The 21,198-nt window shown below is 44.6% G+C and overlaps 1 protein-coding gene across 1 annotated transcript; it reads right to left on the bottom strand.

Annotated features, from left to right (window-relative positions):
• Positions 1–5,201: 5,201 nt before the first annotated feature.
• On the bottom strand, positions 5,202–20,652 carry LOC115321223. Its single transcript, XM_029981451.2, has 5 exons — positions 20,548–20,652; positions 14,089–14,255; positions 13,912–14,006; positions 12,655–12,744; positions 5,202–5,410 (listed from the first exon to the last, which is right to left on the bottom strand). The coding sequence occupies exons 1-5, from the start codon at positions 20,650–20,652 to the stop codon at positions 5,202–5,204; spliced, it is 666 nt and encodes a 221-aa protein (XP_029837311.2).
• Between the last annotated feature and the right edge of the window lie 546 nt (positions 20,653–21,198).

The following is a 21,198-nucleotide window of genomic DNA, read 5'->3' as shown; positions in this document are numbered from 1 at the left end:
CATCTCCGGAAGAGCAGACCACAGACCTACGCCTTGTCATAGAGTGCCTCTTCAAGCATGGCATCATAATCAACACCGGGAAGAGGGAGTTTTAACCGCGCAACCTAAACTTACGGTCCGTTTCACAACTACGACTGACTACGAAAGAATGAGACAAGACCGTTTTTTAAGCTTTTTGCGACAGGTTACGACATGATGAGCTGCACCACGGACGGTCTTAAGCTGTCGCAAGATACTTAAAAACCGGTCCTGGCTCAGCCGGTCGTATATTCAAACGCCAGTATGTGAATGGGCGATAACTCCGCCAGCGTGTTGATAGCTCAGTCCTTTAGAATGAACATTTGGAGGAGTCGCGCTGCTTTTCACTACCTCAGTCATTTGTCTCGTACCTGCTAGCCAGCGCGATTTGTTACATCCCACGGTCAATGTCACTCTTTTACAGGCAGTTTATATTGCACACCGCGCCAAGCTGCTACAATGATTCGAGCTTTTCCTTGGCAGACAAAGGATGTTTTGCTTCTCTTTGCTTGAACAAAGGAGCTGAGGAATCCTTTTATGCAGCGAAACGATCGCCCTTATGCAACTTCTATAGGCTCCTTGCACATGACGTCATTTCCGATGCCCTCAAGAGAAAAGGGGAAGAAGGAGCTCCCTTCTTATCAGGATCCTCCTTTGTGCCTCCCGGATTTGTACAGGCGTCGCTATTCTCCCCCCAGAAGATTATAGAAGATTAACCTGTCACTCAAAATTCTTACAAAAGCAACTTCCCTCTCCTCCTTTTTCTTGGTGTGCAAAAGTATGCGATGTGACGTCAATGCAAGGAGCCTATATGCCTCGCTCCAATGTCGATCAGGACGGCCCCCTCGACAAGTACCTTAAAGAAAGAAAATGTGTTTTTAAACAGTTTTTAACAGTCTGGTTAGGTCTGCGTTTGCCCACACCAGAGGAAAGCACTGAGCGTGCGCAGAAACCAGATTGGCGAGAAGTGAAGCGTCAGCTCCGTGTCGACACCATCGCCTCCGTAGTAGTGGCTTGACGTCCGGGCCGCGCGTTGGTTTACACAATGCGGAAAGTACGTCAGCTGCCCTGCCAAGACTCGACACATCAGCCTGGCGTAGAATACGTGCCAACGTCTTCAGCCGTATTAATTCCGTCTTGTTACAAACGTTCCAGGACCCCGCGGAACTCGCTTGCCTGCGAGTCAATACCTTAAGGAATCGTGTGGGACTATTTTCCCGTAAAGCGCTCAGGAAAGTCAGTCGCCGCTATTTACGAATGGGCTCGGCGACTCACGAGGCTGGGGACGGTTTGGCCTAACAAAACAACCTGCGCTGTGGCCCTGTCCAAGTGTGTTTACGTCCTCTTTTGAGCCACAGTGCATACTCATTTTCCGGGTGTAAACACATTTTGAACCTCGTCATTTATCGAGCTTCGTAAATTACAGCAATCTGCTCTCTCACGTGCTTTGCCGCAACGCAGACGCAGCAAAGTTTTTAAAGCTGCTTCATACACTTATGACTGCTTATGACCGAACGCCTTGACTTTTTACAGGATCTCTTACGACGAAAGAACACAGTCGCGCCATCTATTGGGTAGCGGTGGAGCACTTGGGAGCACTTGGCATGTCCGCATAATAATTTTTTTTAATGCATTAGTACCACTGCTACAAACATGACAGGAAAAAGCTGGCGCCGTGCGTCTGCGGAGAAAACAGTGGAAAGGTGTAAGCGCGCCGCGTAGAGTGTAGGAGAATAGAGGAGGACAAAGGCAAGAGGGAGGTGACGTCACGGGGCGGAAGCCAATTAGCGCGCTCGGGAAACCGGTGGACAACGAAAGCAGCGCCAGGCGGCAGATGACGCTGCTAATCGTGCACGGCGAGCGATCGGGACAGAGGAGCGGAAGCAGCACCTAGCTCGGCTGGACGAAATGCGGCGCAAGAAGCAGCAAGCCGACGCGGGTCTGCGGTCTGCGTGCGTCAGAGGCTAGGGTGCCTCCATCTGCGGGCCGCTTCCGCTGACAGGGTGGAGACACCAATGGAGCCAATGAAGCGCCACAATATGGCGCCTCACGTCAGTATTAGTTGCACATTGGGTGCGACAAAGTCGTGGAGCGAAAACGTTGTGTTTGGCGAAAGTTTTGGAAAGATAGACGCAATATGACGCCAGTGACAGCATCGCAAAGTTCGCCACAAAATGGCGGGTGTCTCCACCCTGTCAGCGGAGCGGCCGGCGAATGGAGGCACCCTATCAGAGGCTGGGGCGAAGCGGGCTCTGCAACCTCGCATGGCCGCCAAAAAACGAAGGAAGATACATTGGTGGATGCTTAGGGAATGCCTTAGAATGACTCCTGGAAAACGCCACAGAATACCCCCCCCCCCCTTCTTTTTTTTCGGGAAATGCTAACGCTGGCCTTATCACGAAATAAAAAAGCAGACCCCAAAAATAGAGGAAGCAAAAGAGAAGTCCAAAAAAAAAAAGTGAAGGGGTCAGCAATGACGTTTCCCAAAGGCAGACGTGTGCGGCGTTTCCCAAGGGCCATGCTAACGCATTTCCTAAAATCAGCCAATGGATCTTCCATTTTTATTCGCGCATAATTATTTCTTTTTTGATCAGAAAAGCTTTTGACAATCTTAAAAAACGACCATTTCTCGCAGATAGTAAGAACAATTGATCTCACAAATACTGCAACACCGTCACTCTAATGAGATGCAGTTCGAGGGTCACCACATAGATGGCGCAAGCACGCCAGCGAGTTCTCTCGTCGTAAGAAATCACAAAAACTCGGTCATAATAAGCAAACCTAAATGTGCGAACTGGCGTCTAGAGAGAAGGAGGAGGAGCTCGAAGCGTTGCGGATGCCATCCTCTCTGCAGCTCAAGACGTCGAGTTCCAGGGAGACATCAGAGGGCGCGTTAAGTCCGTGCTCCGGAGCGCGAGAGTTTGGCGCTCTTTCCACTAAACGGACAAAAGTGCCCCCGGAGACTGACACTCGAGCGCGTTCTTCGTGCACCGAGAATTTCTCGGAATGCGAGTGACTTTTTCGCGCTCCGTGATGTCACGCAAACAAACAAGAAGGCAACGCTGCTGTTCAGGCCGTCGAGACGAAAGGTGTAGCCAGACCGCTGCCACTTTTCAGTTGATTAGTGCGTCCCAGCAGGTAAAACGATTTGCTTTGAAAGCCAGGACAGCAATTATCGTTATGAGAAAGGTTTGCTCGTGCATCTCGTCTAAAAACGAAATTCATCTATCCATCAAACGGTAGCGTGCCGATAGCACAGCGACAGAAAAGTTGTCGAGATGAAGAGACAGTCGGACTGTGGCTGTTAAGCCCAGCAAATCAAGATACTTCGATTAGAAAGCTGAAACATATCAGTTAAGTGTACTGAAAAAGGTTTGTTCATGCATTCCGCCTCAAAACGAATGGACGTGATATTGAAAAGCGGTGTGCCGGTATTGGCCTAGCTTCCGTCTCGCAGCGCAGGACGGAACCACGGAGTCTCCGACAAATTTAATGGTTTCCTGAGTCGACGAGCGGGTTCAAGAATGTCTTTTATTTAAACCAGAACAGCATGCATGGTCAATAAATAGATCGGCCAAGGTAACTTTCTTTATATGTGCACAAAGCGAGTCGTCAAACCTTCCCGGAAATTTTAAAATGTTCGTAGAGACTTCATAACGTCGCCGTCTCTTTTGCTTTAGACTCTGCCGCTCCACACGGGCCTAATTAATTGATCTTGGAAATAATTTTGGCTTCTACCACCCGTATTAATCCGGGTACGTTATAACCGTGCGGTCGGAAGGAGGTTGTGTGGCTCTTCGATATTTACAGGTCGTGTTCCAAAATCTAATCAATCCCACTCTAGGTAAAGGTACTGTACCTTAGCGCTCGAAAACCTATCCGCGTCCAGCGTTCTTCTATTTTTGTCGTCACGTGACATAATTCGCCATGAGGTAACTCGGATTCATTCGAGTAGATTTGGAACGCAGCCTCGGTGTGTCGCGCTCCTGTACGGCATGCGTCGTTCAGCTGCTGCGCTCGGAGTATGGAACTCGGAGCTTCGGAGTAGAAGTAAAGGAGCGCGGTCTTAACGCGCCCATTATAACCCGCGGTGTGAGAACCGGAAAACCATGGCCTTCCGATCTAACGAGCCACGTTTCTTTGTTCATAGACAACCATATTGAACCGGTACAATACTTCGTGTCACATGAAGTCCGATCGCAGCCGACGCTACAATCCGACGGGGGCCAGTCAAGTGGCGCCAAAAGTGCATCGTCATCGCGCTCGTTTCCTTTGTGGGTTGTCAATCACCGCCTAAACCAATCGCGGGAAGATAAAAAAGCGCAAGATGGCATCGCATTCACAGTGCGTGATTGGTTTAGTTGGTGGTAGCAACGCAAAAAGACAATGGGCGCTGTGACGATACCCCCCTAGGCGCGGCTCGATTGTGCTCAGTGCGAGGAACAAGTCGTCTGTTTCTTCCGGAGGAGTTGCGGTGACGAGAGAAAGACGCCGAGCTCGGATTGGCTTTGATTGAAAGTCAAACAGGTAGACCGCAATACTAAATGCCTTGAGGTCTACCCACTATTTTTCTCAATAAGCCAATAAGAGCTCGGCGTTTTGACCTCATCGCAAGCCAGGTGCAAGAAGTATACGAAAGTAAACGTTGCGTCGGCTACAGTGAAGTGGGTATGGTAGTGGCAAGCATTAAAGAAAAGACAGATGTCGAAGCTTCAGCAGGACGAACGTTGTATATATAATTTAATAAAATAGCGTGGCTTTATCTGCTACCGCTTTTATCTGTAACGAAACGGTTAATTAGAGCTTCGCTAATCCGACATTTTAGTGTCTAATTTTTAAATACCAGCAAAAACAAGCGTCTTAAATTCGTATGCAAATTATAAGTTAAGCAAAAGGTCAACTTTAGCAAATGTTATTCTAAAAACAACAGACAACAAAACGAACAAAGATTTGTTTTGGATATTGTGTGAGAACAAACAATTGTAAATATTTGTTCTTGAAACAGTTTTCAAATTTTACTAAAGAATCATTAATCTGCTTTGACAATTTATTTGGACAACCAACCAACCCATAACCGATAGAAACTAAACAATGATTAATTGAGCCCATTCCAAAGTGCTCTGAACTGATTGCCGGCAATGTTGTGTCTCTTGATTGGCCATTTCTAGTCAAGTTTAGACCCCTCAGCAGTGCGCCCCTCGTGCGGCCATTTCATTGGGTAAACTGCATGTATCTCTGTCGTAGATTTGGTATTTCACTTTGCATAGATTGTCGTATTCTTGTTTGCATTTGGTTATGCTATTCTTGATATTATCTCTGTCACCGTCTTTTGATTTGACTTCATTGTTGTTTTCAATGTTTTGTTTGCCATCTTTGATCCACAGTTCACAACCTGGAAAGAAGAAATGGGGATATTCTAAGTTTTTGTTGTATTCATTTTAATTGCTTAATTTTTTTTATGCGAGAGATTATTGCGGATCAACATTTTCGTGTATTTTCTCATGATTGTTCGCCTCCACGCAAGACTTTTTAATCGAAGACAACTCCAGTACTTTCACTACCAACAATAAAAAAAAATAGAAGTTGATACTAAAATATAGTTTCGATACTAACATTTTACTTACCCCACGTAAAGATTTGCAAGGAAATGAACATAAGAAACGGTAACGTGCCAGGTTATACTACCCGAAAAAGTGATGTTTTGTATTCACGTTAGAATAGTAGAAATATTACAAAAGAAATTGACGCACACAATGTCACTTGAGTACCAAGAAATAATAACAGATCAACAAGTTACAACCTGGTATGAATAAACTCATCATAGTGTCTGCAACCTGTAGCAGCAATGAGGTTATCCTGGCTGTTATGTTTTTCAATATCTGCGTTTTTTCTTAAATGCTAACCTGATTGCAAGTGCGAAAATAAAATATCTGAAGCACAAAATAGGAAACCTTTTTGGCCATTATAATATGTCTGTCCGCGGAATGGATAGGCCCTAGCAGTACTTAACATTTCAACTTTTTCTCACTAGCTTAATTAATATTTTTTATAAAAATAAAGCTACAGCGCGATTTTTAAACGAGTTGGTCATCCCTAAAAGCTTATATAATTAGTATGAAATCGTATTTTATTTAAACACAACGAAGGTTGTATTACACTATTTCTTCTCCATTATACCGTAAAACAGCTTGGAAAGCGCGCCCTAAACTGACTGACGAGTTTCACCTCGGTGATGCAAAGGAGAGTTTGTGGATGATTGCTATTTTGCATGTACGTGCTATTCAAATCAACTGAAGTCTAAATTTCTAGAGTAAAACTGCGTGCGACGTACTTCGATGTTGTTTTACATCAATTGATTTTTTAATCTTTTTTTTTTTTATATTGCCCAGCTTGTATCCAAACGAATCTGAAGCATGTAGCGTCAGAAGCTGCGGAACACAATGGCTGGGTCACATAAAGTTCCAGCCTCACCAGCTCATTCTGATTAATTAATTCCATAATGGACTAACTATTGAAATTAAGTTATTAAAAATGCATTCATTCATTATTAATGTATTAATTATAATAAATAAATTATCTATTTCTTTATTGTTTCAAACACTTTGAAGCCTCTTCAATGGACCACTTAATGGAATAAGCATCAGAAATGTTCACCATACATCGGAACAGAGATCAATATCTAATGACGTAACGAATTCAACGAAACAATACCAGCAAAACTTCGAAATCTATGCACGTAATCGAGAATCCCGACAGTATGTAGTGTTTACACCAATGTGTTCAATATCCCTATTTGTTACACCTGCTTTTTCTGCGCTGCATTATATATTTAATTCATTACAACTTTTCGTATCGAGTACAGATCGAAGAAAAAGAGCGGCCTGTTTTCTTATTTTTGGTTTTGTTTCGGTTGGATACCGTCGGGAACCCATCCACACGGCATTTTGTGTGCGTTTGCTACCACCGTTTATACAAATCACGCACAGTGAAGGTGCCTTGCCTGCGCTTTATGTTATCGTGATTAACCTAGCCGGTGACAGAAAAGCTGTAAAAAATTGCACGAATGTTCATTCAACCAAACGCGATGACATAGTAGCTCTATAGGAGCATCGTCTTTGAAAGCAATTAGGAAAGCAAATGGTACGGTGATGAAATAAGAATAATAATAATAATAATAAGAAGAAGAAGAAGAAGAATGCCTTCATTCTTTTCATCGCATGATAAAGGGTAGGCCGCGGAAAAAGCTGTGAAAACAGCTTGAATTGTCCCCGACCTTCTACAGTGGCAGAAAATTAACATCTCAAACAAACAAATAAAAGCAAAAAATATAGCTGTTAAAGAAACGGTCCTGGCAGGAGAGATTGTCACAAAAACCGTTACACTGCGCGGTTATTGTACATAGTAATTTTGAAGCTCATTCAAGGAGAGCGAGTCCAATTGAAAGTCACGACTAATAAAGCTGTTAAGTAAATGTGGTAAAGTATATTTTATCATTTGCAGCCCATAGTTAGTTCTATGAGGGACCATCCTCCAACATTCAGCGTGCCGTGTAGGATAAGTTACAACGTTTCTAGTTAACATCGCGGGAGACATCAGGAATGGGGAGTTTCGTTTTCGATCTCTTTTAAAACCAGCGGTCAACCTGTAGCTGTACAAGTTATGTGTGGTTATAACAGCGTATTTTTTTAACAAACCAGCAGTATGAAAGTCATGCAGATAATTGTAACCATTTTATTTTGCCCGGGATAAGGCGGGGATAGCTGAGATAAGAGTAAAAAAGAGAGTTGTAAATAGTGAGGATGGCGGAAGTTGGTAAGAAAGAGCGGTTGCGGTTTGCTAATCCGACAACGCAAGATAATCTAGATATTACATATTGTACATGGTTATATCATCACCTGCTCTCAGAAAAGATGAGAGCAAGTGTCTTAAAGTTGCCAAAGATTGCAATGGGCGTTCTGTTGAAGATTTGATGCTATTAGTGCATAATACAGCCTTATTTTTCGAACAAAAAAGAATGGCTTTTTTTTTTCTTTTGCAATAAATTTGCCTCTGCCCAAAACTAGTTTTTATAACGTTATATTTGCATGAGCTATCACTAAATTTGGCTCGTCAGCGGAAGGAAAAATGTGCTAGCATCGTCCAAATAAATGACTAGTTTAAACGTTTTATCTATGTATGTTCACTATATCGTTTACATATATTTTAAATAGAAAGGGACCTAGTATGCTTCCTTGATGGACACCGGACGTGATAGTTCAAGTTCCAGATGAATAGCCGTTTAGGTATACGTACTGTTGTCGATGTTTAAGTTAAGAGTTCAGAAGCATTAACGGGCCGCATCGAAAATCACAACATACTCTTATATAAACTCGAAGATTATTGTTTCCTAGGCGGCCCGTTAAGGCTTCTGAACTCGGAACCATAATGTTCGAGTTTTTGTAAGAGTATGTTATGATTTAGGTTATCAAAAGCTTTAATGAAATCAATGAGAACAGCAAGTACTAGCTTTCCATTTTCGAATTGCTCTAGAATATATCCTTTTCCCGCAAGACGGGCCGCTTTAGCTGAAAGATTTTGTTCTAAAGCCAAATTTAGCTGAGTTTAATAAACCACACCTGTCATAAAATAGGCTAAACCTGTGATGTAGCACTTTCTAAAGAACCTTTGAAAAGACTGGAAGTATCGAAATAGGGCTGTAGTTCCCTACGCCATCGTTCGCACCCTTCTTATGTAGCACTAACATTTTTGGTCAATTCCATCCCTTTTGGAAGAATACTCGTAGCATTAGCAAGAATAAAATATGCGTTTGCAAGGCAGCAATAACTTCTATAACATACTTCACCGGACGAATCTGAATATTTTCGGCGTCAGTTGAACCACTTTTTTTTAATATCATTGTTATAAATATTACTTCCATCGGAACAGCTGGGTATAAAATATAGAGTTAGCATTGCTTTGATCAATGTGTCTGTATGCATTAAGGTACTTTGGAGTGTTGCCAAATTTAATAAAGAATTCAATAAACACGTCTGCCAAGAGGCCTCCCGTTAACTTTTTTTCCATTTAGAGTCAACTCGGCAACAGAATCTGATGAGCGATTACGATGTAGCAACATGTTTAGGTTTTTCCACATGATATCTGAACGCTACACAGACGACTTAAACAATGCATTGTAATAGCGCGTCCTCGCACGACGTAATGCTTTTGTCAAATTGCTGCGGTACAATTTAAATATCCGGAGCCTTTCCGGATCTCTTGTTCTTAAAAATCCCTTATATGATAAATCCTTGTGGTTACTTTGACATAAAAGATCCTTTGTTACCCACTGTTTTCGCGCATTTTTTGTTGGCTTCAAAAGTTTAGACGGGAAGTAAGAATTATATATACGTTCGAATTAATTCATGAACGCGTCATAAGCATCATCAGCATCATTTTTAAGGTCACTTTAATCGGGTTTGGAAATGCACTGAAGGAAAGCGTCTAGCTTGTCTAAAGATATAGGTTGAAAATCTACTTCGCAATTGTTTTTAGCATTTTTTGGTAAAGTTGTTTTTACACAAAAATAGAGGAAGATGGTCGCTCAAATGACAGCTTATTACATAAGATTTGAGTTGTTCGTCAAAATCAGTTATAAACAGATAAATAAGGGTCTCAGATTCTGATCGTACGCAAGTTGGAGCAGATACAGTTTTCACGCAGCAGTTTTCATTCATAATAGTGATCATATCCCTTTTCGTAGCACTGTCAACAAGCATGTTTATATTAAGATCACCGCCGCAGGTAATATTGTAATTGGACGCGTTTACAAAACTAAGAAAAGTATGAAAAAACTAAAAAATGTCGTGACGTTACCGTCGGGTGGTCGATAACAAACAGCAAACACATTCTAGTTATTACGCAAGCATAGTACCTCATAATCTTTTGGTGACACCACTGTAGCCTCTAAGTATTTCACAGCACATATTCTTTTTACTTAGAAGGGAAACTCCCCCTCCACCCCTGGGGGTGCAGGGGGAGTTTAAAAAGTTGATGTTATAGGCTGGTAAACAAAGTACACTATATTCGTCCGAATACCAATAAGCATGATTATCTCGAAAACAAACCCGAACTGGTCCAATAGTAGCTCAATATCGGAACTTTTGTTTCTAGCTGATTCAGCATTTTGATGAAAGCATTTCAATAAGTGGTCATTACCAACGTTGAGTTTTATATCCTGGAGAGCTTTAAAACACCGTTCGGCCATTGCATTTTACCAAAACTAACTGTGACGTCAAGAAAATCGGAAACTTGTGCAATTTTAGACAGGTCGTCTCGACACCGAACAACATGCGCTCGCTTACGTCAGTTGAATAAGCAATAGTTGAACAAGCCGTGCACACATCGAGGATGACTTCAAGGACGGCGTCTAGAGCGTCGTCGAGAACGACGTTCTAGAGGACATCAAGAACGACAACTAGGGTGACTTCTAGGACGACATCGAGGATGACGTGAAGGACGTTGTCTTGGACGACGTCGAGGACGACCTCTAGGACGGCGTCTAACACGGCGTCCTAGAGGACGTCGTCGAGAGCGACGTCTAGGACAACCTCTATAAAAAAAACTCCGTTTCAAACATAGCGTGCAACGTAGTCAAAGCTAGCGCGCCGGTTTGCACAGCCGACCGCGACTACGTTCGCTTCACAAAATAGTGCGGCCCCTGAAAAAAAAAAAAAAGTCGAAAAGTGTACATCTTTGTAGCTAGTAACTAATAGTGGCGTTATGATTTCGAGGGAACACTGATTCTTTTTCAATAAAAAGGAAAAGATAATGTAAACTACTCCAAATTATTTTCCGTTTTCGTTCGTGCGGCACTCGCACTCGCTTCGGGTTTTCGGGTTGTGCGGCTGCCCCTGCCTCGCCGGTTTCGTGAAGATGGCGTCTTACGCGGGAAGCTTTCTTTTCATGCTCGGATATTTTCGAAGATTCGTTGTGTGAAGATCTCGCAAAAGTGCAAGCAGGTGATCGCCAACGTGTACGCGAGTTCAAGAACGTGTTTCCCGGAGACGTCGGTCCGTGAGGTCCTGGAGACGGTCAGTAACGACACCGGAGTGTCTGGCAAGGTGGCGTCCCCGAAGCGAAGACCTCGCAGCGTGAAAGTTCCGAGCACGCGGACAGTGTTGTGAACTGCCACCTGTTATTTCTGGTGTTGAAATCGGCCTTATGGCTTCAAAGTGAAACAAGCCTCAAGAAGGAACTGTGTCGGTGATGAATCGTGCCTACGGCTCCGTCTGCTTGCGGGACCTTACAGCAGGCGGTGCCCGTGATTGCATTCCGAAGCGTCTGGGTTCTTCTGCCTGCGGGACCGTAACCATGGTCGGCTCCGTCTGCCTGAGGCACCTTAACCTTGGTCGGCTAAGTAAACGACGCACATGCCCGTGCCTGTATTCCGAGGCCCCTGCTTTCCTCGAAAAGGAAACAACACTCGATCCTGATCTCGAGTGCCGTGTGTTGTGTACGCGTCTATTGTGAATCACTCCCGCTTCATGGGGGCGCCGGCACCAGAGCACCGAGATACTGCCGTCTGGATGACTTCTTCCATACACCGGCGAGTATTCTGACTCTGAAGGAAACTTCCATGAAGTCACATCACGTGAGGGAATGCCAAGCCGTCTCAACAATGGCAGTGCGGTCCCCTAATCGCAATATTCGTTATATAAAGGACCGTCCACCACACTCTCAAGGTACTCTCTGATTTTCACGCTACCATGTAAATAAACGGCTTTAAATAGAGATGCCCTGGATCTCGACCGTTCTTCCGTTTTGACGAGGCCGGCGCAAGTTCGAGCGGAACACCAGCCCCTAGTCTACCTTCTTATAAATAAAAATCAACAAGCAAAGAGGATTGAAATATGCACTTCCGCAATACGCACAATCTTGCACAAAAAATTGGTCGAGAAAAAAAAAAAACAGAAAAAAACCTTTGCGCCCTAAGTGGATTCGAACCACCGCCACCGAGATGTCGGCATCGCCGGAATCGCCAGAGCAGCGCCTTGTACCGCTCGTCCACGAAATCTCGCGGAGTAACACAATTTTGTGTGTTTTTCATGCGCACTACTTCAGTAGCTTTCCCAGCGTTGCACGCGATGTTTGAAACGGAGTATAGGACGACCTCAAGGGCCATCTCAAGGACAACGTCATGGACGTCCTTTAAGACGACACGTTTACGCGACCGGCGCTTATGCGAACGGAGCTTACGTGACCGGTGCTTACGAGGTCACGTAAACGGAGGTTACGCTTCAGCCACGGGGATTACGTGCCTTTGATTATGTGACCTTGCATTTCAGCCACGGGCGCTACGTGACCTTGAGCGTAATTGGAAATGTAAAGCTACCCCACAACAACAAAAGCAACAGCGAAAAAACGAGCCTCGTCATAATCCATTTTTGGCGCTGCCTGATAGGCTCCACTGGATTCAATCATCGGCGGCGGTCGGACTTGCAGAGAAATTCAGTCTTTTTAAGATATCACCGAACAAAGAAATATATGCATTCGCGCATGGTAGTGCCATGTGCAAATACACAACTAGTCTAAATAAAAAAAAAAAAAAAATGCGTAACGAGGCCCGAAAGTTGACCCTGCGAAGGTCCCTCTACTCACTCGGTTCCTGTGTTCCAAGGGCAATCATCACGTCGCAGCTTGAGTAGTCCGAATAAATGAGCTGATATTCAGCTGTCACTGCATTAGCGGCTGTTGAACAAACGTAATATACCCATGTTAGAAACGGCAACCGCTTTAGACTCCGACAGCTTCACAAACGCAGGGTCTGGCTAATCGGGTCCACTCTCCTCGCTTGGTGATTGGCTCTTCAAGGCTCTCCTCTGCTAATGCTGCAACTTGATTGGCTCGGCAGCGATAACGAGTTACTAGGACTCGCCACGCCTTGCGTATCTGAGAGCCGTCGGTGACTATAGAAGGATGCACGGCAGTCTTATGGTACGTTTACACTTGCGGATCAGCCTGCCAATCCGCACAACTTTTGCCGCTGGGTCGAAACGCTGGGCGGAAAACGCGGCGAGTCGTCGAGGTTTAGGACATTCCTGCGCCGAACGAGGCGTTTCGCTGACCGGAAGTAAATCTTTTGCGCAGCGCTACGCTGCCTACATCACGAGTACGCGTTCTTCCGGGAGCAGCAACGCCAGGGAGAGACAGCCGAGGAGGGAACTCTCGCGCTTTCTCGTCATATTTGACGGGATGTTTCGAGAACAGCTGCCGCGGCCGGTGCCGCCCCCGCCACTCGAAGGATATAGATGTAAATTTAACCCGCTAGTCGCCGCCGCCGCCGGCAGCGAATTCGCTCACGCGACAGAGGACTTCTTTTCCACGTATCGGTTTGATCCTACAAGTCTAATTGATTATAAATAGTTGTGTCCTCCTCCTCCTTCTCAGGTGTAAACGTACCATTAGGCGGCATGTAAAACCACCAAAATACGCGCAAAAAAAAAAAAAAAAAAAGATTTTTGGAGTAGAAAAGGAAAGGAAGATAAATGGTTTTCTTTTGGTACTGCATCCATCCACTACCTGCGCACCTCTCACTGGCGCAAGTACCGATAGATGGCGGCAGCGGCCCCGGCTGCTGCTGAGCTGCCGCCATCTGTCAGTCCTTGGACCAGAGGGAGCACTGTTAATAAACAAACAAAACAGATTACAAAAAGTTCATTTTTTTTTTTCTTGGTTAGTTTGTACTTTGAAATTTTAACGCCATCCATGCTTCCACCATTTTGGGCACCTCTGTCGTGAACCGTAGTGCGAAACGTTACCAAAACAATTTTTGCGGTAATTTCAAAAGCTTCAACAGGCTATGGTACCTTTCCGTACAGTAAGTTAAAGATAGCAGGAAATTAAATTCCGGCTTACATGCGTCCCAGGTATCTGCATCGCCAAGTCGGATGATGTCATCGACTGTGCTGTTCTGCGAACGAGCCATCGTGACACGCGCAGTAAATCCTTTCCTGAAATATGAATTGTTCGAAAGTTAATTACATGCAGTCGGGAAAAGCAGAGATGATTAGCCAATGTAGATCGCACACTTACCATTGTGTTGTCTGAGCATCCCTGTACATAAGTCTGCTCGTAGCAGTCCTGGTTGTGTCATTTTTGTCGCATAATTTCACGCTGACACATTTCCCGGTGCCTCCGGTGCCAGCATCATACTCGTAGGAGCGGTAAATCAGATAAAAGGTTTCACTCTGACTCACTGTCTGCAAAACAAATATATTGAAAAGAACCGCTGTCTTCATAGCACTGCGGGGCAGTGTTACGTTAAAAATATTTCACTTCCTATTGCAGCTATTGACATAAAGAAAGTTCCAAAAAACAAATAAATCGCCTTCTGCGAGCTATACAATTTGTACCTCTTCACTTCATCGCAATATAATCTAAACCCTGAGACCACCATGTCATATCTGCAGTAGGCACTCCCCTTCATTATGCAGAGGTAACCCTCAGGCAAACGCCAGTTTTTACACCTTCACCATACAAAAAACCTGTCCCAAGGTAGTCACTCCTTCAAGCATGCAAGCATGACAAGATTTTTCGGCTGGGTTCATTTCTGGGCGTCGATACTCGACACACAGGGGCTCGACAATACTAAGTCTTTTCGTCCGAGCTCGGCATTCGTCCCATCTCATACCGGAGGAGTTACACTGATCTCGGATTATGATTCAGCACCATTTCTCCGAAAAAAGTTAAAGAAGAGAAGCAGTAACGCACAAGACGACACAAAATCTCAAACGCAGCCGGATTTGTTTGCAAGGGAACAACAAATATATAGCAATCCACACGGAGAGAACAGAAGGAAGACAAAAGACATGCTGCCGCAAAGATTTGATTGAATTCAGCCAGACCGACAGACCTCCAAACTAGACACCGCACCAACAGCAGACACCCTCCGCCAGGCGATTATTCATAATAATACCCGGTAAGGCTATGTGAACCGAGAAAAATACAGCAATATCCCTATCCAGCCTCCGCGAACCATTTGCCCTTGACATCACCAAAACAAAACAAACAAGAGGATCGGTGGCCGAGTGAGCTAGCGCACACCAACTTGGAGAACTTGGAGTGAAAGCTCGCGCTGCAGGGCCCCCAGATTCTGGGTTCCATCACCAACTCTGCACATTTTGATTTGGATGAGCGATGTACCGGCGTGCGGTCCTGTTGGATCAGCACTCTCAGAACAAATAGGAAACCCCTTGTCCTATATAAGACACCCCGAAACTCCAGTAACACGTTCAGCGCGCTGACGTCGATCCGACGTTCCCTACTTTGACGAGCTGCTTGATAGCTGAGTGGTACAACTTATTGAAATAGCTAATGTACGTGTTACTGACTAAACAAATAAGTAATCGGGGCTTTCTCGGCCCCAGTGCAAGGCCCCGGTGTTTTTTTCTTCTGTAGTCTTTGATGAGTGCTTATTTGTTTTATGAGGCATATCTCACCGGTTATCAAGCCCCTCAAAAACGTTTGGGCCGCCTGTTCGACGTCAGTGCGTTATACGTCGAACGAAAGCTTTGGGGTGGTTTATATGGGGAAAAGAAGTGTAAGACGACAACCTTCTTTTAGTTAGTGGTGCATGAACTCCAGGCTAGCGGTTGTACCGCACTGGCTAAATTGCTCATCTACAGCCGAGACACCCGACGTCCACTGAGGCAGACTAACTCCCGGCTATATCAGCACACGCACGCACGCACGCATGCAAACACACACGGACAAACGCGCACGCACACACACACAAAACAAAGCAAGACCTCACAACAACAAAAAAAAATTCTGTCGTTCCTTCAAAACTATAGATGGCTGGCTTCCAAAGTTTCTGTGGTTCCTTTTCAGATTATTTTAGACGAAAAACTTCTTTTATACAAGATTGAAGCTTCTTCCGATATGGCGGGCACACATATTCAGCAATATATTTTGTTAGTTCAGATGCATGATGAAGATACATTTTTCATACTTCTGTGGTTTCTTCCAAGGTTGTCATTTACGCACCGACCCACCATGGAATTTAAGTTGGTACAACTTGGTACTTTGCTCGACGTGTTGTTACACAATTTTGACCTGTTACTTAAGGTCAACAGTGGTAGAGTTTAACGGAGTTTATTATTCGAGGGAGAATGTGTGTATCAGCTCTGCTGTAGTTTGGCTGTTGTCGGAGGTGTATCTCGATGCGCTGGACAGGGAGGTAATATCTTTAGTAGAAGCTTTGGGGGTAGAAAACGTGATTGTACATTGATTTGTTGACGTCATATTTATATGTGCCAAAAATCAGTACTACGCAATTAAGGTTCGGAATTTTATTATCAAAGAGGCACCGGAGTTATTCTTCACGGCTTTTTCCACGGTCGTGGGGAAGTTGCAGTTTCCAGTGCTGCAGTTGTTAAACAGTAAAGGTTTTGTGTTGTTTGCATGGAAAAGAGGCGGCCTTATCTAGGTGCAGTTATTAAACAGTAAAGGATTGTGTTGTTCGCTTGGAAAAGAGGCGGCCTTATCTAGGCCCAGTGCCCCATAGAAACCCGTAAATTCTGTGATAGGTTATGCTCTCAGAAAGTCGTGCATTCATTATGTCGGCAGTGCGCTAGTGAGCCAGTTGAAGCGGTTGAGGTTAAGTGGTTATAGTTTGAACTTATCTGAAGAAATTTCGCGTGGAAAAGTTGTAAAAAGGCAGAAGGCTTCGGGTGGTTTCAAATAGAAATGTTGCTGCTGTAACTCCGTACTTCCACGGGTTTTTAAACATTCTGAAAGCTTTGGCTCAAGAGTTCGAAGTAATTGTAGTTTCTAAGACAAATTTCAGGTTAGGTAGTCTTACATCGTTTGCGTTTGAGCGAGAGCAGGGCTGTGTGAAGAGGCAATTGGATCCTCCAGTTGGTTACGTCCAGGAAGTTGTGTAGAAAACTCCGTTTCATTGCGGGCTCTGCTACGTGGGAACGTAACATTGTCCCCAGGAGAAGTGTGAAAAATGTCTCTCCGGTATCAAAACTATCCAAACGAATAGCTGAATGTATTGCATGCTCGCCATTATGGGAACAGGATATTCAATATTGTTTATATACAGTGATTCGTTTAGATGATTTTAAAATATATCTTAAAGGGGTACTCCAATGAGATTTGAGCTTCCGACCTATCCATGTTATTACGTCATTAAAGTTTCGGGAACAAGTATTAACCACGACATATTATCGCTTTACGTTTTATTTCGATTAGGCAACGTCAGGAGGCGACACAGTGTGTTGAACGGTGTGCGTCGCATGCTTTGCAAATAGCACCGGAAAGGTCATAAGGCTCCTCCGTCTTCTGATCAAGACGGCGTAGAAAGACAGACTAAAAGCGACTACGTCTGATGAATTCCGGGATCGAACCGAGCTGGACGTTTTAATCCCACACGGCCTCCTTTTCCCAGAAACGGTTCGGCCGGCTGACGACGTACGACGTGGAGTACCAGAGCACGCAATCACTCATTTAGCCACAGTGCTGTGGTGCGCATCGGCCCTGCTAACTTAGTGTTGTTACGCCCAGGTGTGTGCGAGACATTAAGCGCTAGACGAAACGCTTCGTTTGCACGGGGCGAGCGACGTAAATAATTTTTTGTTTTACGGTTTAAAGAACCAGATACTCCAACAATTCATAAAGTACTAGAGTGTTTGAAATAGAGACCGCTGCTCAGTAGAGCTAGACGCGGCGTGGACAACGCGCTAAATGTCTCGCAAACACATGGATGTAACTGCACCCAGCAGGGTCTGCATGCCCACCACAGACCGGTGCGCAACACAATGCTGTGGCTAAATGGTGACTGATTGCGAGCTCTGGCACTCCACGTCGTACGTCGTCAGCCGGCCGAACCGTTGCCGTCCGCTTTCCCAACGAGCCGACCGACGACCCCGTGCTCAACCGAGCCACCGACTGCTGATAGCGAGAGAGAGGCGAGCGGAGAGACAGGGCGTCAGGGCGATCGCGATCTCAAGAGGTTCCCGACGTTCGCGAGATGTGGCCACGTGACAGCGGACATCAGTCACACTCCAGTTACTTGACTCGATTCCACCCAACACTCGGCCAAGTATCGTTGCTAAAAATATGGTTATGTCTCCTTTTCTTAAGTCTTGTTTATAAACTATAGATGTGTGTACAAAGGTAAAAGGTCTGCAGCTCCCTGCCTGGTCAGGAAACGACATAAACGTCAATTAAGAACGCTAACTGGTAAAATAATAGACAGAAAACTAACTGTTCTGCCACACAATAGACTTCGACAACAGCACCGTTCAGACCTCGGAGACGAATCCTAGAAAACATCAATTCGTGAGACATGGATCATCCAACCCGCCAAGGGGAAATAAACAACTCTTCGGGTACTTTTCCCAGCAACTACTTGTCGGGGCTGCGCGACGTCACCAAACCTCTGTACATTGGTCTGTGTATATCAACGAGGCGAGCCCTTACAGGGACTCAACTGTACACCCGCCTGGTCCCGATTCGTCAAGGTTTATGGTTAGTGTTTTTAATTTTCGTTAATGTGCTTACGAAAACACGCAACGAGTTTCAAAATGCCCCGCCATGAAACATTAGGACCGTGTTGTACGCTGAAAAAAAAAACTCAGCCTGGTTAGGTGACTAAATAAAAGAAGCTGTAGGTACTCTAACCAACTGTGTTTAAATAGCCTGACGTTTCGCGGCCTGATCGGTCGCTTGTTCACGCGTGCCTTACTTGGCGGGGCGAGCGTCTTTCCCTTTTCCCCTCCTTGTCGCTGCCGTTTAAATCGTCTTCTACTTTTCTATATATTTTGTGAAATTTTAGGTGTCACAAAAACAAGATGAGATTTAAACGACAGCGACAAAGGGAAGAAGAGAAAGACGAACACCCAGCCAAATAAGTAATCGGTGAACAAGCGGCCGAGCAGGCTTCACAACGTCGGGCTATTTGAACACAGTTGGTTAAAGTACCTGCAGCTTCTTTTGTAAATGGTGTAAAAATGTCACTTATGTGAGGTGCGGGAACAACGTTCATCATATGCAGGTGACGCCGCGTTGAGCTGAGACCGCGGCAAGCGATAAAAGCAAGCTTGCACGAAGCGCTGCGGCTTCGGAGGGAGTTGAAAGAAATAATTGCGAAAATTTTGCATTCAAGACATCCTGTCGCAATATCGCTGAACTGAATGAAGATTTAGAGCGCAGGCCGTATGCAAAATCTCAAATGTAACAAAACTCTGTTATCAAGAAAACCTAGTGCACTAAGAGGTACTTTACGCGTACGCACGCACTGTATGTCAGTTATGTTTTCCCGTCTCTTTTTCCCCATAGGTATCAATTTTAATTATATTTGTGCGCAGCTGAATTTATTATTAGTTTACGAACCACGATGGCCATAGAAGGAGAGATAACCAATTGCCCTTAGCGAGCGCTTCAAGCCACTTTTATTGAGGCAACAGTGATTACTTGGTAATTTCGTTGCGGTGGCATCTGATTCCTGGTTAAACGTGAAAGCCCCCCCCCCCCTCCTCCTTTCCGAAACCCAGCTCTTTTGTTTCTAGGTCAAGCGTCCAAAGGCAAGCGGAGCAAAAGAAGGGCATGTTTCCTTCATTTTTCTTATGGAAAGAACGAGCTCTTTTGCTACTAGCGTAGTCCAAATGGGTTAGAAGGCAGCATCCACATTGCCACCTTGAATCGTAAAAAAAAAAAAAAAATCGTTTAGTTTCTGTTTAGCTAAAATATCCTCCTAATCAAAAGACAGAAGAGCCATTTGCAAAGCAAAGTGACGCACATATTTTGTATAAGGGTTTCCATCGAGAGAAAAAACTCCGCGTACGCCGGTGGATACGTGTTTTCGTGGCACCAGAGACTGGCTCAACACTACTCACACTGTAACATGGACATTTTAAATTAAAAGAAAATGAAAGCCGTTTACAACTCCCTGAAACGCCGAATCAGAGCGCAGCTCTTGAGGAGTAGGAGGGGAAGATACGGAGAAGGAACTATGCCTCTCCTCCTCTCCTGCTCGTCCCCATTTAGGCGAAAATTTTCCGCTAAATTTAGCGGGGAAAATTTCCGCTAGATTTATTGGGGAAAATTTTTCGCTTTTTTTTTAGCAGAGAAGTTTTTCCGCTAAACTTAGCGGGGAACATTTTCTGCTAGATTTGGCGGGATTTTACCCATCATGCACCGCGCAGTTACGCTGACGGCGACGCCCACGCCGACGCTCACGCCGCTCAAGCCGGAAACGGGTGGCTAAGAGCTGCGCTCTAAAAACACAACAAACACAGAGCCAAATCAAGTACTTTGCGATTAGAAAACCCTGCACGTTTCTTTGAGATGCGGCAGTAGACTAAAACAGGGTTTCACGGTGATGTCTGCCTAGGAAGCAGATATATTGAGTACCGATTACGCTAGGTAATGAAAATAACGCAAGAAAGTGCCATTCTAACAACAAATTTGAAGTCAAATTAATACCAAACAAGTTATGAGAATATCACGTATTGTTACTCATGTAATCAAGTTATTCGTTCTTACCCTCCATGCGTCCGTATGTGTTTCACTTTTCAAGGTTGGGGAAGCAATCTCCACGGCGATTGCGGCCGCAACTAGGCTAGCAAACACGACATGCGTGAGATACATCTTGAGCTCTTCAGTTGGACCAGGATGTGAAATCTGTGTTAGATATGAAGCGGTTGGTTTGTTTATTATACAGACAACTGCAGTTAAAGAAAACGTAAAAATAAGCTTTTCTTAAATTGTACGTTCAGCTTCGTTGCGCTCAGCGATCAATTACACCAGTGGCGCAAGAGTTTAACAGCTACAGTAGAAACATTTCGCCATAAATCAAAAATGGATATTGTAGTATTACGCAATAGCAAAACGGCCAGGCTCTTGTTTATTGTGAGGTCCCCAAAGCAGCCTATTGTGTAAACGGGAATTGTGTACGTGTTATCCGCATTGTGAAAAATCGAAGAGCAATACAGTTTGTTTCGTTTTTTTCAATTTCTTGTGGGTGGTGCGATTCGCGATATTTTATTGAGCAAGACTTGCGACATGCGCAGATGAAGCACAATGCTTATTCACATTGTGCAATATTAATTTAAAAAAAACACGCATTTATTAAATTTTTTTTTATTACTCTCGTTTTGTAGTCTGATAACCAATACTCGCACCAGTGAATTCCAT

This window comes from Ixodes scapularis, unplaced genomic scaffold (genome assembly GCF_016920785.2).
Source record: "Ixodes scapularis isolate PalLabHiFi unplaced genomic scaffold, ASM1692078v2 ptg001522l_1__unscaffolded, whole genome shotgun sequence".
Classification (NCBI taxonomy): Eukaryota; Metazoa; Arthropoda; class Arachnida; order Ixodida; family Ixodidae; genus Ixodes; species Ixodes scapularis.
Note: the sequence above shows the minus strand (reverse complement) of the source record. Positions and strands in the feature narration are given on the sequence as shown.